The 16,962-nt window shown below is 47.7% G+C and overlaps 1 protein-coding gene across 1 annotated transcript in view; it reads right to left on the bottom strand.

The window, feature by feature from the left end:
* The window catches only part of SLCO3A1 (solute carrier organic anion transporter family member 3A1), a 117,969-nt gene extending 101,286 nt beyond the window's left edge, over positions 1 to 16,683 (bottom strand). The window contains exon 1 of the mRNA XM_055003074.1: positions 16,501 to 16,683. Within this exon, the coding sequence (XP_054859049.1) occupies positions 16,501 to 16,683 (183 nt within the window). The remainder of the gene's footprint in view (positions 1 to 16,500) is intronic.
* Between the last annotated feature and the right edge of the window lie 279 nt (positions 16,684 to 16,962).

Raw genomic sequence — 16,962 nt, 5'->3', positions numbered from 1 at the left:
GCAACCATTAAACAAATTACAGGATTCATTGTTCCCTTTAAACCTGAATTGATTTTGCTCGACCTGTGGTCGAGCCAAGATACTCCTATAAGATCTAGAAGGTTAATCGCTACGCTTTTGGCTGCAGCCAAAACGGCTATTGCTACCCCCAGACCTCCTTCTCTCCAACTACGGCACAACAAAATTTGGGATCTATATGGAGAAAATAACATATCAAATACAGTGTGCTGGACTGCCTAATATGCAATCTGACTTTTGGGAAGATTGGTCACCAGTTTTAGATTATATGATCATGAAAAAGGTAGGCCCCAACAAAAAGTATCCATTAGATCCTTTTTTTCTTTAATTACATTACTACAAAATCTTTAAATTTTTAAATCTGTACTGTGGTTTTATAAACAGTTTTTTTAAAAAAATGTACATGTTATGAGCTCACCTGCACTGTACCGATTGGCCGCGTGTTGTTTTGGGTTCTGTTTTAAAAAATGTTATGAAAAGAAAAAAATTTGAAAATAAAAAGTATATATATATAAAGAAAAGAATAACTACAAGCACCACAAGTTCTTTTGAAGTAAAAATGGTGGGATTGAAATTGGGGAGCTTCTGAGTTTGGCTGCTTCCACACACGTTGGATAATCCACTTTCAATACTCTTTAGTGAACATTTGGAACTGCTTTTCCATGGCTGATTCCGCACACGTTGGATAATGCACTTTCAATGCACTTTATCAATTGTTTGTGGTGGGTTTTTTGTTCTGCACACAAAAAAATCCGTTCCAAATGATCTATAAAGAGGATTGGAAGTGCATTATCCAACGTGTGTGGAATTTGTGGAACAAAAAATCCACTTCCAAAGGATTGCTAAAGTGCATTGAAAGTGCATTATTCAACATGTGTGGAAATGGCCTCTGACTGCAAAACATGCGGCCTGCCACTGTGGGTCTTTCTTTCTTTCTTTCTTTCTTTTTTTATTTTTATTCATTAACATAATAATAAACAACAGTAAACATTAAATGTTAAACAGTGAATATGAAAGGTAATGTTGTAGAATAACAAGAAAGTTGTCTACAAGTAAGTTTCAACAACAAAATAACTGTGGGCCTTTCTAACAGGCAGTGGAACCTTTTGGATTTATAATACCAGTCACATTACCCCGGTTCAGATGAAAGACGATTTCCCTTGCCATCAGGATGGAAGCTTTGACATGGAAAGGGAGATGCCACCGCTATGAGCACTCAAGGAAACATCGTGCATGGCAAGGTACAGGTGCTGAAAACATTTGCCAGGCATGGCAGGGACGTCAACCGCTTGCCATTAAAACACCAGCCACAACATCTGCGCAATAGTAAAAAGTCCAATTGCACCTTTAAGACTAACCAACTTTATTGAGGCATAAGCTTTATTGAGGCATAAGCTCCTCTGGATCAATGTCTGCACAGCGACTATCTGCTTAAAGCGGAGCCTGCTTAAAGATCAGGCAGTGTGTGATGTGAAAGACCCTAGAGAGAGGCTGCTCGCTCAGGCTACAGGCAGATTACACAGTGTAGTTCATTACAATGGTGGGGGACAGGCAATGAGCAATATAATAGGATTGCAATTTGGATATAGGATAGCAATATAGATTGCAGAAAAAGCGATTTGACATGACATAATAAATGGCTGTACGCAGGAGTACAGTCTACAGTCCCTACCCCGTTTACTGAAGCATCCTTTTCATTCATTTCCTTACAGCACAGCCCTATTACCCATGCATGGAAGGCCTCCTGAATAATTCCATGTAGCAAAGTTTGCAAAAAGCCAGGAGAGTGGGAGCTTTCCTAACCTCTTCAGGCAGGCCATCCCACAGGGTGGTTTGCCATTGCTTTCCTCTGTCTAGCAACCCTGGACTTCTTTGGTCTCCCGCTACCGTGGCTGACCCTGCTTAGCTTCCATGTTCTGATGGGCTCATGCTAAACTGGGTTATTCGGGCTGCTCCGGGCTTGTTAAGCAGACATATGGGCCGTTTCCACACATCTTACCGGCCTCCAGAACGTTGCGCAAAATGCCCAGATGAGCCGTTTCCACACAACTCACCTTCAATCGGAACACCGCGTAACGTTGTGAAAAAAACGTGGAAGATAGTGTTTTTTTGCACGAGTTTTGTGCGACATTGCACAAAACTCGCGCAAGAAAATGCTATCTTCTGGGTTTTGTTCGCAACGGCATTCCGATTGAAGGTGAGTAGTGTGGAAACGGCCATAGCATCTTCTTGCACGAAATCGCGTCAGGAAGACGAAATGCCGTGCAAAACTCCCAGATGATAGCGTCTTCCTGGCGCGATTTCACACAAGATCTTCCGGGTGTTTTGAGCAACATTCCGGAGGCTGGTAAGATGTGTGGAAACAGCCATGGTGAGAAATCCAGTCTTGCGTATACATAGCACCTTTCTGTCCATACAGCGTACAAACCCACTCGGGAGGTGTTCTTTCCAGAGACATTGCAGCGATATCATGCGGATGCTCCAAAAGGGACCGCTTCCATTTAGGAAGCAAGGTGGAGCAAAGTAACAGTGCGGAAGCAGCCACAGTATGCACACATATCAGCCACAGCTCTGCAATCATCCAGGCTCAAATTAAGCTCAGCCTTCCCCTTCCAATTATTTCAGTTTCTTCCTGCCACCCCATCCCCTTTGCCAGACCCTTGAGCCTCCTGTGAATAGCCACATTCAGAGCCGCAAGCAGCAAGCGACATCTCAAGAGTTCACGGTCAAAACAACCAGCCCCAAAGCACACGTAGAGTTGATGTCTTCCGCGAGGCCCACACCCATATAGACAGCCTTTATCCAAACGAACCCCCCTGACTCCAGCAGATGCTGGGTCTTTGCAACTAGGTCAGCCTGAACTGAAGCACTCCCCCCTCACTCTCCCTCTGAGGCTAAAGCCCGAGGAGTGAAAATTAAATCAGGCTTTTTGCTTACAGAAAAAGCTTGGATACGGTCAGACTCGAAAGCATTGTGGGTTTTTTGCTGCTAAAGGAACGATTTCACCTCAAGTTCAGCTGAGATTTCAGAGTTAAGGTGAGAAGTTTTTTTTAAAAAAATGTAAGGAGGGCATATTTGTCCAACATTGGAGGAAGAAAAGCATGCAACTCCATAATAGAACAAGGGAATTATAGGACTGGAGGCGAAGAGGGAAAGTTGATACTTAAAACACACTCCCAGCAAGGAGGAATACTTTGTGTAAAAAATTGTTCTTGCCTCTGTAAGAAACCAATTATCCTCCAAAATTGTCACCACCAGTTTCGTGGCTTGAGTGGAAATCTCAAAGCTCTGAAGCTTTCTGAATTGCTGGAGTCTATCGAACGTTTCAAGGCAATATTTGTATTGAGGGTTTGACATTATGGTTGTTAATTGGAATTTACTTGATAGATTTGTCAATTATTCGGGTCAGACAACTAAATCATCTTTTATCACTTGACATTCAGAAAAAGAAAAAAATTATTATTTATGGAAACATAAGACTGAATTATTTACAAGGGCCTTTGGAAACTGACCGGCAGACTGGTTTTTTCAGTGTCTTGTTTGCTTTTAATGTTGTTGTATTTATGGTTTTATTTGTATATTTGGAAACTGCTTTGAGTGCTTCCAGAAAAACAGCACATAAATATTTCTAATAAATAAAGCACTTTTTCCACGTGCTAAAAGTATGCCATGTATGATAATTTAATAATCCTCCCTGTAAGGTAGGCCAGTATCCATGGCTGCCGATGGAGGGCTGAGCCTGGAAGATTGTACACCTTTAACTGCACACAAACAGACACACACACACACAAACGTAGATTTATAAGGTTCTAGATAAATCTTCACTCCAGATTTAGAAAGTCCGCAGGGTGAATGAAAACACAGCCCCTCCAGCTAAAGCCTCTTGAGTAGCAAATATTGGGAAAAAATCTCCTTGGCATGAGACCTTGGAAACTTTGATGCCAGTCAGAGTAAATACTCAACTAAATGCCCCTTGGAAGAAAGGAGCCTCAACTATTTTTAAGGACTTTTTGATAGAAGCTCAGGGCTTTTCCACACTGAGTTTTTGCTCCAGCTCGGTTTCTTAACTGCCTCAGTTTCCCCCCTCCCTTACACGCAGTATTCTTTGCTAGTCATTGCCGCTCTCCCTCCACCCCGTTTTTCCAACGTTTCAGAACACCACAAAAGCAGCCAGAAAAAGCACAGGAAAAACTCAATGAGGAACTGAGAAATCCACAACTGACAACTGATTTTGTGTATAAAGGAGGGAGGGGCGAAATGAGGCAGTTAAGCAGAGAAGGAGCAAAAACCAATTGCGGCAAGGCCCTGATAATCTATTTTGCCTCTTTTGCCACAGGCAACCTGCCCCGCTGCTTCCCCATCAACTGCTTTTCCAATTGGCCTTCCAATCCTCTCTTGCTAGATATTCCCATTTTACAGACAGACAAGGCTGAAAACAAAGGCCTCTCCCAGGGTCAAACAAAACAGATGTCCAGCGGCACCTTCAAGATGGACAGCATTTATTCCAAGCTGAGCTTCTGTGAGTTCACACTCACCTCTTCAGGTGCTGGATCTCCAGATCTTCGGATGCCACATCTCCCACGATCAACCAACCAGAAAAATGTTGGGGTGTATACTTACGACGGGGATGTAGCTCGGTGACAGAGAATCTGCTTGGCATGCAGAAGGCCCCAAGTTCAATCCCCAGCATCTCCAGCTGAAAGGATGTGAAAGACCACTGGAGAGCAGCTGCCAGTCAGAGCAGACAATACTGATATTGCTGGATTGGTGGTCTGATTCAATTAAAGGCAGCTTTGTATGTTCACACATGAACAAGTGACCCAGGCAAACCCGCTGAAGCTGTAAAAGGCTTGGCTCCTGTATCCTTGAGCCCTGACTTACGCTTTCTGTCTATACGTTTTGAATAGTTTCTCTGCCCTATTGCCAAGAGTCGTCCATTTCTCGACAGAGCCATCAAGACAAGCGGCTATTTCTCAACCTGCTGCAGAACAACTACTGCAGAAGGATTAATGGGATTAAGCCTGGATCAAAGCCGACTGTCTGAACACCACCTCAGCCGCGCGTTTGCCGGTGTCACTCCACTCGATGCTAATTTCTATTTTCAAAGCGCTTATGGGATAATTAGACGGGAGCCAAAGAGGAGAATAAACAGAACATTAAGAGAACATGGAAATAGCAGAGCACGTGCGGCTGCCTCAGCAACAGAGCAAGGCGCGTGGGTTACCCATTTGCATAAGCGATGCAAAGTCGAAGCAGAACCCGGACACATGCTCGTGCATGCACGCACAGTGCTTTTCAGCTCTGCATAAAATTTCGTCCGGGAGTGGCCCCAAGGATAGGCACACACACAGGTGTTCTTTGCTGCTCCATCTCAACAAACGTTTCAAGAGGCGTTACTAAAGCGACCTGAGAAAAACTGGACACCTACAATCCAAGGGTCCTAGCAAGGGTAAGAAGAATTGTTCTGCTCCATCAAGCTTTCAAAACGTAGCAAGGCTTACTCAAAAAGGGCCTGCTATGAACTCAGTGCGGACTGTAGAGAATTCTAGAGCAGTAGGCAGCAGGTTCGGAATGCAAGCCCAATGTAGGTGGGAAACAGGCTACGCTGCTTGTTTCTGACACATCTGTTTTGCATTTCTTCCACTGGGGAGTCCCAGATAGTCTCTGGTCCAGATACTGGCCAATCCTGTTTGGTGCTGAGGTTAAAATGTCAGACTAGGATTGGAGAGAGCTGGATTCAAATCTCCTCTCTGACATGAACCTTGCTGGCTGACTTGGGCCACTCGCACTGTCTCTCAACCTAGGCTACCTCAGAGGGCTGCTATGAGGATAAAATAGGGCAGGCAAAACCACGTACATCGCTCTAAGCTCCTTGGAGGAAGAATTAAATAAATACACTCTGGACAGATAGAAGGACAGACAAAGAGTGATTCCGCACTCGTTGGATAATGCACTTTCAATGCACTTTATCAATCGTTTGAAGTGGATTTTTTGTTCCGCACACGAAAAAATCCGTTCCAAATGATCTATAAAGAGGATTGGACGTGCATTATCCAATGAGTGCGGAATCACTCAAAGAGACTCATCCTGGACACACCATTGCTCTTTTTGAAGGGCAACTGCAGCTGCAAACACTGTCTTTCTTGATGCAAACTGCAGAAAAAAAATTGCATGTCTTGGACCAGCTGTCCTTCAGAGACTCTCGTCCACAATTTAGGATTGAAAATCACTGTTCTAACTGGAACATGCCAAGAGCTCAGGCAGTATGTATTTTTATAAGTTGCACAGCTGGACTAAATCGTATCTTGCAGACAAAGATTCCTTTCCACCCCTTTGGCCTGACAAATATATTACCAGAGTAGAAGCCTCCTCTAGAGCCTGGTTCACATGGCATCAGAGACCTACAGAAGCAAAACTGTGGCAGGGGGAGGCGGTCAACCCAAACCAGTAATAACCAGTAAACTGGAGGTGTCTCTGCCTTGGATCTAAGGCCCTTTATCCTACAGCTTGCTTGAGGCTGCTCGGTGATGAAAGGGAAGCATTCAGCACGTGATCAAATGCCCTTTTTTTAAAAAAATCACATATATTCTTTGGTTGCAAATCAGGCTCAATTCAACCCTGCCACGAAGTCCACTTCCCTACTTCGACGAGCCTTCAGGAAGCCTGCCTGCTAGACAGCAACTTCTTCCCCCTTCCTGTCAAGCTCCTGCCTCTCTGCCCACAGCCTGCTCTATGATCCTTTATTTATGCATGTATGTATGGAAAACCGAATTATTCAAAAAGGCTTTTGTATTGTAAGGAGGGGTCTCAGATGCTCCACTAATGAGTTAGGTACCATAGACTTAACCACTATGTTGCCTTACGTACTATCTGTTGCTTTAAATATGCACTCCTATGTCAGCCCTGGAATTGCTTATGTTCTGTTTCAGCATTTCTTCAACTCTGTATTGGATTCTCACCAGGGCTTTTTTTCTGGGAAAAGGTGGTGGAACTCAGTGGGTTGCCCTCGGCGAAAATGCCCACATGGCTGGTGGCCCCGCCCCCTGATCTCCAGACAGAGGGGAGTTTAGGTTGCCCTCTGCGCCACTCCAGCAGCACGGAGGGCAATCTAAACTCCCCTCTGTCTGGTGATCAGGGGGCGGGGCCACCAGCCATGTGACCATTTTCAAGAGGTTCTGGAACTCCGTTCCACCACGTTCCCGCTGGAAAAAAACCCTGATTCTCACTAAAGTTATGTCTTTGTAAACTTGTGTTTATTTACCCTATGACGTTGTTTATGAAATCATCCTTGATACTGACTGTATGAATCTTACACTATGTAATCCGCTTTGAGTCTCAGTGAGAAAGGTGGACCATAATGACATAAATAATAAAAAATAATAAATATGTATGTATATATGTATGTATGTATGTATGTATGTATGTATGTATGTATGTATGTATGTAAACTTCATTTATTCCCCACCTTTATCCACAAAGGGACCCAGAGTAGCTTACACAATTCTCTCTCCTCCATTTATCCTCACTACAACCCTTTGAGGTAGTTAGGCTGAGAGCAGGACCACAAGTGACGCCTGACACAGGTTGGACACTTGCCAGCTTCCCTCAAGTTTTGATGGGAAATGTAGGCAGCTTGGCGGAATGTTGGACAAGTGACAGTTGAAAAGTCCATTGGACAGCAGTCAGAGAGTCAAGCTGCAAGACCAGGATGCCTACATTTCCCATCAAAACTTGAGGGAAGCTGACTAGTGTCCAACCTGTGTCAGGCGTCACTTGTGGTCCCGCTCTGAGAGTACATGATTGGCCCAAGGTCAGCCAGCAAGCTTCCAAGGCAGAGAGGGGAATCGAATTCGCTTCTCCCAGATCCTAGTCTGACACTCTACCCATTACACCACTCTGTCTCTCTGCTAGATTACCCTGTATTTTACCTTCTCTTGGCCACTCGAGCCACTCAGACCACCAGCCCCTATCCTTAGCTTTTTCATAGAGTACAAAGCCCTTCTGTTCTTGCATGAACTATTTTCTCCAGCATCTGCCCTATTACTTTCCCCACAGAGAAGCTGCCCTGCTGTTGAACGTTCTATTCCAGTCGTTCTCCCTGCTGAGCAGCTAGAATATTTGTGACTATTCCATAACAGCACATTAGCTCAGCTAGTGGGAAATGGAGAGGACATTTCGGCAACAGGCAATAAACAAAAAAAAAATCTGCAACCTATATAAACAACTGTCCCATAACCTGCAGAGACAAAATAGGAGGAGGAGGAAGGGGAATTAGTATTGCCACCCCCCAGGCATCCTTTGTGGGTTATGTGAAAAATTTTGCAACCAACCTCAGTACTGTTCTCAAGATGTATGAAGCTTGGATTGTAAACCCCTTTTTTTTTTTTTTTGCACAGCTCAACTGCTCTGCAAATGGAAAACAATAAAAATAATGGACTGTTTATTCAACACAAAACCAAATCTGGATCAACATCAAGCCCACAGAATTTAAACACATTAGCAGAGTTCCACCACAGCATCCGTTGTGGGTAGCAAAGCTGATTTAAAAAGAGATCCAAGCAAGACACAAGGAAGAGAGTCGCTAGAAGCTGGCTTCACAGTGCAGTTCTCACCACCACCCCCTAGCAAACTCACTGGTTGCGCTCAGTACTTCCTAGGGAGTGCTTTGGTTAGGTCAAATTAATAAGTACTAATAGACTGCACAGGAGAGAAAAGGGTGGAGTAGACTTGGAAGACAGGTATATGGAAATGCTGAGCTCACCTCTCTGTTGCTATGTACAATTATCTAAATATGAAAGCAGGCACGATACCGTAACCTTCAACATATGAGGAATAGATGTCTGTCTGTCTGTGTCTGTCTGTCTCTTGCTTACACACACACTCACCCACAAAAAATAGTAAAAAGGTCCAGTAGCACCTTTAAGACTAACCAATTTTATTGAGACGTAAGCTTTCAAGAACCACAGCTCTCTTTGTCAGATGCATCATGCATCTGATGAAGAGAGCTGTGGTTCTCGAAAGCTTACGTCTCAATAAAGTTGATTAATCTGAAAGGTGCTACTGGACTTTTTACTATTTTGCAACTACAGACTAACACGGCTAACTCCCCTGGATCTATACTCTCGCACACACACACATACATTTTTGTCCTACTTTTCCTGCAAGGAGCTCAGACCAGTGTACATAACTCTCCTCTTCCCGTTTTTATCCTCACACCCCTGTCAGGAGGCCAAACAATGGCAAAGCACCTCTGCTCGTCTCTTGCCTGGAACACCCCATGGATGGAGGTCACCACACCATGTTGGCTGGGACTCCACGACACGTTCTTCTTTCCAGAAAAGTCATATGAAGTTGTCAGTGTTAAGATGAGGGCAGCGATGTTCAGTTCAGGAATAAAGTGCAGGGATGTTGTAGGGAATTACAATCACATGCCCCGCTGTGAGAGCCAGTTTGGTGTATTGGTTAAGAGTATGGGACTCTAATCTGGAGAGCCGGGTTTGATTCCCCAGTCCTCTTCTTGAAGCCAGCTGAGGGACCTTGGGTCAGTCACAGCTTCTCGGAGTTCTCTCAGCTCCACCCACCTCACAGGGTGATTGTTGTGAGGGAAATAACGTACTTTGTAAACCGCTTTGAGTGGGCGTTAAGTTGCCCTGAAGGGCAGTATATAAATCAAATGTTGTTGTTGTTATGTGCAGTTCCAAACTTTTCCTTTGAAAAGCCCTGCTTGGAATCCAAACAAGCCATCTTTTCCGTCTCCTCTGGGGCCACTCGGTTGTCCTCTGCCACATTCCCAAATACTCTAACAATTTATTTATTTACTTAGAAATCTCTAGTGGAGATCCAAAGCAGCTTACAGAATCATCTTCCCTTCCTCTGTTGTAGTCATGCAACCACCACCCTGTGAGGTAGGTTAGGTCTGAGAGAGCTTCTATGGCAGAGTGGGGTGTTTCGAACCTGGGTCTCCCATTTTCCAGTCTTGCATTCTAGCCACTTCCTCACGTTCCAGAATTTTATATCATAGGGTAAATGCTGCCTCTTTGTTTAGACAACAGTTCCTAAGAAAAATTGACATTGAATATTTATGGTACAGAACATCAAATTCCATCGTCATTGATTATTGAGTCAATTCGCCACATGTGCAGACATGAACTTCTGTTGCAAGTGTTTCACTGAAAAGCCGTTTTGATATCTAATCCTGACATCTGATACTGATATTTAATATTAGACATCTTACACTGTTGGCTAGGAAGAAATGATTTTTTTTTTTTGCTGTTGATCTGACCGGTTATCAGTAGCCATAAAAAACAGTTCCAGGCATTTGTGTTTTAGAAAAGAGGCAACTCAGCATACACAGGGGTAAATTTTCTACAACCTGCTCTCCCACAAGGTCTCAGTTTAAACAGAATCGCATTTGGTGTTCTACAGAAAGAACAACTGAGGACCAGCTAAGACTGCAGAGGCATCTTTGGCAGCTGCTGTTGGGCCAACGTCCCCCCTTACGCAAGCAATGTTAAGTCATGAATTAATTTCATCATGTCAGACCATATTTTAGGTTATCAACAAGGGCCCTGAAATAAATCACCAGAGGCAATCATAAATTTATTCCTGGCACCAGCATGGAAAACCTCAAATATATGCCGAGGTAAGGAGTTTTTTTCTCTCCATTAAACAGGAAGTTCAAGAACACTTTTTTCAACGTGGTGTCATGAGCTGTGATACAATATTAAAGTCACAGACCACAAGAGATTGTTACAGAACAGGCTTATTTAGGTTTTCCAACCCCAGGTAGATCTGGAGTTTTTCCAGCCTTACAACTGCTCTCTAGACTAGAGACCAGTTCACCTGGAGAAAATGGCAGCTTCGGGGGGGGGGATATTCTAGGGCTGCTGCCCGGTGGGTCCTGGAGTTCTCCAGAGAGATCATTCATTTCTTGTCTATTTACTCTATTTATGCCTCATTTTTATCCCCAAAGTGGCTTACATCATTCTCCTCTCCTCCATTTTATCCCCACAACAACCCTGTGAGGTAGGTTAGGCCGAGAATGTGTGACTGGCCCAAAGTCACCCAGCAAGCTCCCAGGGCAGAGATGGGATTCAAACCTGGGTCTCCCAGACCCTAGTCCAACACACTACTACCCCACACTGGCTTGCAGTTCTATTGGAGAAAAGGACAACTTTGGAAGGTGGACTCTACGGTATCTGATCCATCCGAGGTTCCCTTCCAGGCACTGCCTCCAGATCTCCACGAATCTCCCAACCTGGATCTGGCAACCTTAGACTGTCTATGATTCTTTCTCCCTGTAAACTCAGGCAACACATACAAAAGGGGCACACTTAGCGCATGGAACCAGAAGCCAGAAAGCCAAGCCACACAGCCTGCTAGAGACAATACCTAGCTGCTACCAAGAAAAGTCCAGATCTGTGGACCTTACGGTCGTGGGCTGGGACTGTACTGCATCCCTCAGTTCTGTACAACCCTTTGTACGAGTGGCACATGCAAAGCTGCCTTCCAGTGCTTCACAACATTCATCTATCCTTGGGATGTAATGGCAAGTGACAACTGTTGCCCCACAAAGCAGCATCCCCACATCTCTCCTCCTCTCTGGCTCATAACAACGAATAAACCCTGACACAACTCTGTGGTGTTGCGCTGTTTCTCACCACAGCGGAGCTGAGCCTCATTGGCTGCCCCCTGTGTGGGCAGGAAGTCTCGCTTCACTGGGACATCGAATCACTTGCTTTGTAAAGCATCAGAGGAGAAAGAAACAGGGGGTGTTTGTTTGTAGCAACAACCACAACAGTTGTCCCCTGAGGCGGAGGCCTTGCCCGGCCTGCTGCAGGATATACCACAGAATGCAACAGAGATCGTAAACACGCAAGGTATCAAACCTAGGATCTCTCACACGTTTGAACCAGATGCTCTACCATTGAGCAATGGCTGTCAACATGTAGAAGGAGCTGCACAACACAGTGAAGAAAGGATAACACACTACCGGCTTGAATAGCAAGGTGTGGGTACTCACTCACGTACACATATAGCAGCTTGCCTTGAAAATTCATTTTCTGAAAGAGGTCTTTTTTTGCCACCCAGTTTCACAGAACCGCACGGCACGTGGCCAGATTAGGGATTATACAGCCAACAAGAAGCTAGGCCTTGTAAACAAGCTCTCAGGTCAAGTGGCTGCTGCCTCGGGTTGCCAGCTCCAGGTTGGGAAATTCCTGGTGATTTGGGGGCTGAGGAAGGGGAGGGCGGGGTTTTGGAAGGGGAGGGATATCAGTGCACACAGTCCACCCTCCAAAGCAGCCATTTTCTCCAGGGGAACTGTTCTCTGTAACCTGGAGAACATTTGCAATTCCAGGAGATCTCCAGGCCCCAACGGGAGGTTGGCAACTGTGCTGCTGCCTCCTGACTGCAACTCTCCCCCTCCCCCACTGCCTCTACTTGAGGTGACATCACAGAATATTAACAAAACAATTCAGTAGCTTTGGGCAAAGGTGTCCATGCCTCCCAGCATTTTGACTACCAGCAGAGGAAATGGGAGGGAGAATGGAGCACCCTTCAGCCTACTGACATCACTTCTGGTAAAAATTGGAAATAACCTAGCGGGCTCTCTAGAAATTTACAAAAACTCTATGATAAAAGCATAGTTTTTTAAAATGATAGAACATCTAAAGATGTCACTTCCATTTTTTGCTGCCTCCTCAATTTCTCTGCAGCCTGGCAGCTCTATCACCACAACAGAATATTAAGCAACAATATAGTTCTGGAGAATTTAAGAAAGCTGTGTTGTGTTATTTGGGCTGGTTTTGATAAAAGGTGTTAAATGGCTTTTGCTTTCGAACCCAGCACCTGTGAAGTTTTGAGTTGTAGGAGTGAGGGGGCTGATGTGGTAGTCAGAACATAAAAACATCAATATTCGACCATTTCTGATGAGAAAGCAGCATTCCAGCAACCTTGTGATTTTAAAAAAATCACCTTGTATGTTCATCCCATCTTAAACGCTCAGGGAAAGATGGCTGCCATTGGTACAGAGATATTCCACCACCTGCTCTGCTCCCCTTCACATTAATTTGCCAATGACAGGTCATTTGTTGTATCTGACGTTTTGTGGTGAATGTTCTCTCATATTGTATGCTGCTTTGAGTTTGCACCGAGCGGAGAAAAACGGATTAAAAGTATCCTACACAAAATAAAGACGGGTAGCTGTGTTAGACTCTCCGTAGCAGTAGAAAAGAACAAGAGTCCAGTAGCACCTAGAAGACTAACGAAATTTGGGGGAGGGTATGAGTTTTCATGAGTCACAACTCAGTTATTCAGATAGCAGTAGAAAAGAGCAAGAGTCCGGTAGCACTTATAAAACTAACCAAATTGGTGGTAGGGTATGAGCTTTCGTGAGTCACAGCTCACTTCATCAGATACCAAGAAGAAGTAGGGTTGCCAGCTCCAAGTTGGGAAATTCCTGGAGATCTGTGGAGTGAAACCTGGAGAAACCTGGAGAAGGTGGGGTTTGGGGAGGGAAAGGACTTGGGCATGGCATAATTCCATAGAGTCCACCCCCCAAAGTAGCCATTTTCTCCAGGGGAACTGATCTCTGTGGCCTGGAGACCAGTTGTAATTCCAGGAGATCTCCGGCCACTACCTGGAGGCTGGCAACCCTAAGAAGAAGTGAGTTGTGACTCATGAACGCTCAAACCCTATCCCAAATTCTGCTAGTCTTATAAGTGCTCCTGGACTCTTGCTCTTTTCTACGAAATAAATGAAACACAGGAACAACTCTTCCATCTTGACAGGCCTTTGTCAGTCAGGGTAAAAATAAACTCACTCCCTGCTAAGAGAGCAAACAAGCGTCACACTTCCAAGCGGGACAATGCCAAACTAAAACCGTCCTAGCAAGGTCCCACAACTGGACCGGAAGGCATTCAATCAGCTCTGCGCACTTTCATCATCGAGTTGGGTGAATTTTACTTCTCGACAGTTGTAGGCTGACCCTGCGCTGCTGGGCCTCCATCGTAGCATGAGATAATCAGGGAGGCAAACCAAGCTCCAGCAGTGCAGGAAGTGCCATGGCATCCCCTCAGCTTTGACACAGGCCATGGCAACAGGTATAGGGACAGGCCTGCCCCTCAGCCGAGCCTACACCTGATGCCGCTATGACTGCTTTCCAGGACGAAGCCACCACCACAGGGTCCCTTGACTTGGCTCACTCTGGGCCTCCATGGGCCTTCCAGGAACTTTCCCATTCAGTTACCCCCGGAGGCAGGGCTTTTTTTCAGCTGGAACACGGTGGAATGGAGTTCCGGGACCTCTTGAAAATGGTCACATGGCCGGTGGTCCCGCCCCTGATCGCCAGACAGAGGGCAATCTCACCTCCCCTCTGTCTGGAGATCAGGGGGCGGGGCCACCAGCCATGTGACCATCTTCGCCGATTTAAACTTTTAAAAACTCCCCTCTTGTTCCAGCTGACCCAAAGTGACGTCATTGGTCCTCGGAGCATGCGTGCACTTTGTGCACGCGCATGTGGTACCAGGGGCACCACCTCCCGCCAAGAGTTGCCCCCTGTGCTGGCAACCCACTGAGTTCCACCACCTCTTTTCCCAGAAAAAAACCCCTGCCTGGAGGCAATATTTAAACACTCCTGCCCACAGTCCCACTTCTTGAGGCAAACATTTCCAACTCGTTCCAGTTTGGAGGTTTTGTCTCCTCAAGAGCGCTGGGCAGACCGCTGCTTCTAATGCCACTCAGGCCGGCTCAAATCAGAGTGCTGCCTGCGGTCCGCTGCCACCTCTGACCCCCGCTGGGGGCAAGGGCAGCTAAGCTTCCTAAGTCCCTCTCACCCCCGCTTTTTTAAGAACAGCTCGGGCATGCTGTTTTTAAAGAGGCCTAGGGGAGAAAGGACAATTAGCTATTCCAGTTCTCGGTCACAGACAGAGGGCAAGGAAGAGGGTACAGACAGGTGAGGTAGGGCAGAAGGCGGGCAGGCACGTCGTCAGACTGCCCCCCAACTCATTCCCTGGGGCAACAGCCTTTGTTGGCCGGATCATAGAGCTGGCCTGCACACACCACCCCGGTACACAACCTTGCAATTCCCCCTGGCCTTTGTCTCAAACAGCCCAAACCCAAGGAAGCTCTCTGATCCTCACACTTGGCTCCAGCTAGGAAAGCCTGCGATAGATTCTGGGAGAGAGAAACCATTCTTCCTTTTCCAGTTTGCTCGCCGGGACTCAGGTACCCTGTCACCCGACTGCGGAGCAAGGCAGCTTGCTGCCCGATGCCAACCCACCCTTCCCTGCCTCTCGGATTCCAGAGCGCAGCCTTCTGTTTCCCCCATGTGTTCTCTCTCTGCCACCAGGAAAGAAAAAGAAGACGGAAGATAACCCCGTAGCGAATGCTGAGTCATTGCCAATGGCTTCAAGGGTGTTAAGGGCCCCTCCCCGCAGTGCTGGTCCCCAAAAGAGGCATGCTAGCCAGGTGGCGAGAGTCACGCTCTTTGCTTTCCTCCGGCCTCTCTCCACTTCTCTGTAGTGTGCTCAGGAAGAACCTGCAACCGTGACCCGAGGAGGAAGCGCATCTTTAAGCAATGAGACCACAAAGCAGGATTGTGCTTCATCAGCGACACTGTCCGTGGTCACCGTCTTCCACTGACAACCGGAGGGGAGAAAAGAGGCAGATGCCCCACAAGAGCAGCCCTTGGGGCATTTTGCTGGGCCAAACAATCACAGGGACGATCGTCATAATCGCCACTAGCAGAAGCCGTGTTGCTAGAGCACTGCCAACATCCTTGGCACTTTAGAGAACAGGAGCAAAAAGAGGAGCGTTGGGAAACTAAGGTTGCCAACTCTTTTACAGGCCTCGATGCTTCCGTTTTTTCAGCTGACTGCAGGTACCAGCAAGGAGACGTTGCTCACCTGCACACTGCGAAAAGCTTCCCTAACGGATTTCTACAGATCAGGTCGCTCTTCAAAGTCACAAGCATAAATGGACGGGGTGGGCTTTTCTGGTCAGTTGGCAACCCTATTCGAACAACAAAAGGCAGGCAGGGAAGGAGATGGCATCCAGGCCTGGGAGGGCGAAGACACCTTGGAGAGTTCAAAGCCCCTCTTTACGCCAGCCCTGTAAGGTGGGTCAGGAAGGTGAACCAAGGGGATCCGCAGCAGAGCCTAGCCCCAAACTAAGGTCCACCTGGATCTCACACCCCAGATCCCCCAAGCCACACACACACACCTGCCCGCAGTTCAGCAGCTGCAGAGGGGCTGCCGCGCTGCGCGTCTCCTTTTAGGCACCCGAGCCCAGGGAAGGGCGGCAGGAGGCAGCCCTTGCAAAGGCGCCGGGGCTGGAAGCGCTGCGCCCCCCTCGGCGAGCTCTTGCGCCAGAGCCGCCCCGGGAGCCCGGCCAGCCGCCCCACTGCAGCCCGGCGGGGAAGCGCGCTCGGCGGCGATCCCCCTGCCCTGCCCTGCCCGGCGGCCCCGATCCGGCGCGACTCACCAGGTAGGCGCCCACCGTGCCCTGCGCCAGCATGAGGGCGCACTCGGACACCAGGAAGACCTGGATGCTGGAGAAGCAGGAGCCGCGCTTCTTCTTGCGCTTCTTGGCGCGCTGCGCCTCGGCCGCCTGCAGCTCGCCGCCGCCGCCGCCGCCCGGGGAGCCCAGCGCCGCCTTGCCCTGCATCCTCCTGGCCGGCCCGGCCCGGCTCGGCTCGGCCCGCCCGCCCGGAGCTCCGCGGGCGGCGGCGGCGCCCCGGCCGGTGCCGCTCAGGCGCTCAGCGGCGGCTGCCCGCGCCCGCCCGGCCTCCCGCCGGCTCCGCCTGCCGCCGCCGCCGCTGCCATGGCCGGCTTCCCCCGCGTCCTGCCCGCCCGCCCGCCTGCCTCCGCGCCCGGCTCCGTCTGCCTCCTCTCCGCCCCTCGCGCTTGGCCCGGCCCGCCGGCCGCCTCCGCCGCCTCCTGCTTC

Source organism: Eublepharis macularius, chromosome 18, assembly GCF_028583425.1.
Source record: "Eublepharis macularius isolate TG4126 chromosome 18, MPM_Emac_v1.0, whole genome shotgun sequence".
Lineage (NCBI taxonomy): Eukaryota > Metazoa > Chordata > Lepidosauria > Squamata > Eublepharidae > Eublepharis > Eublepharis macularius.
This window is presented reverse-complemented; position numbering and strand designations above follow the sequence as displayed.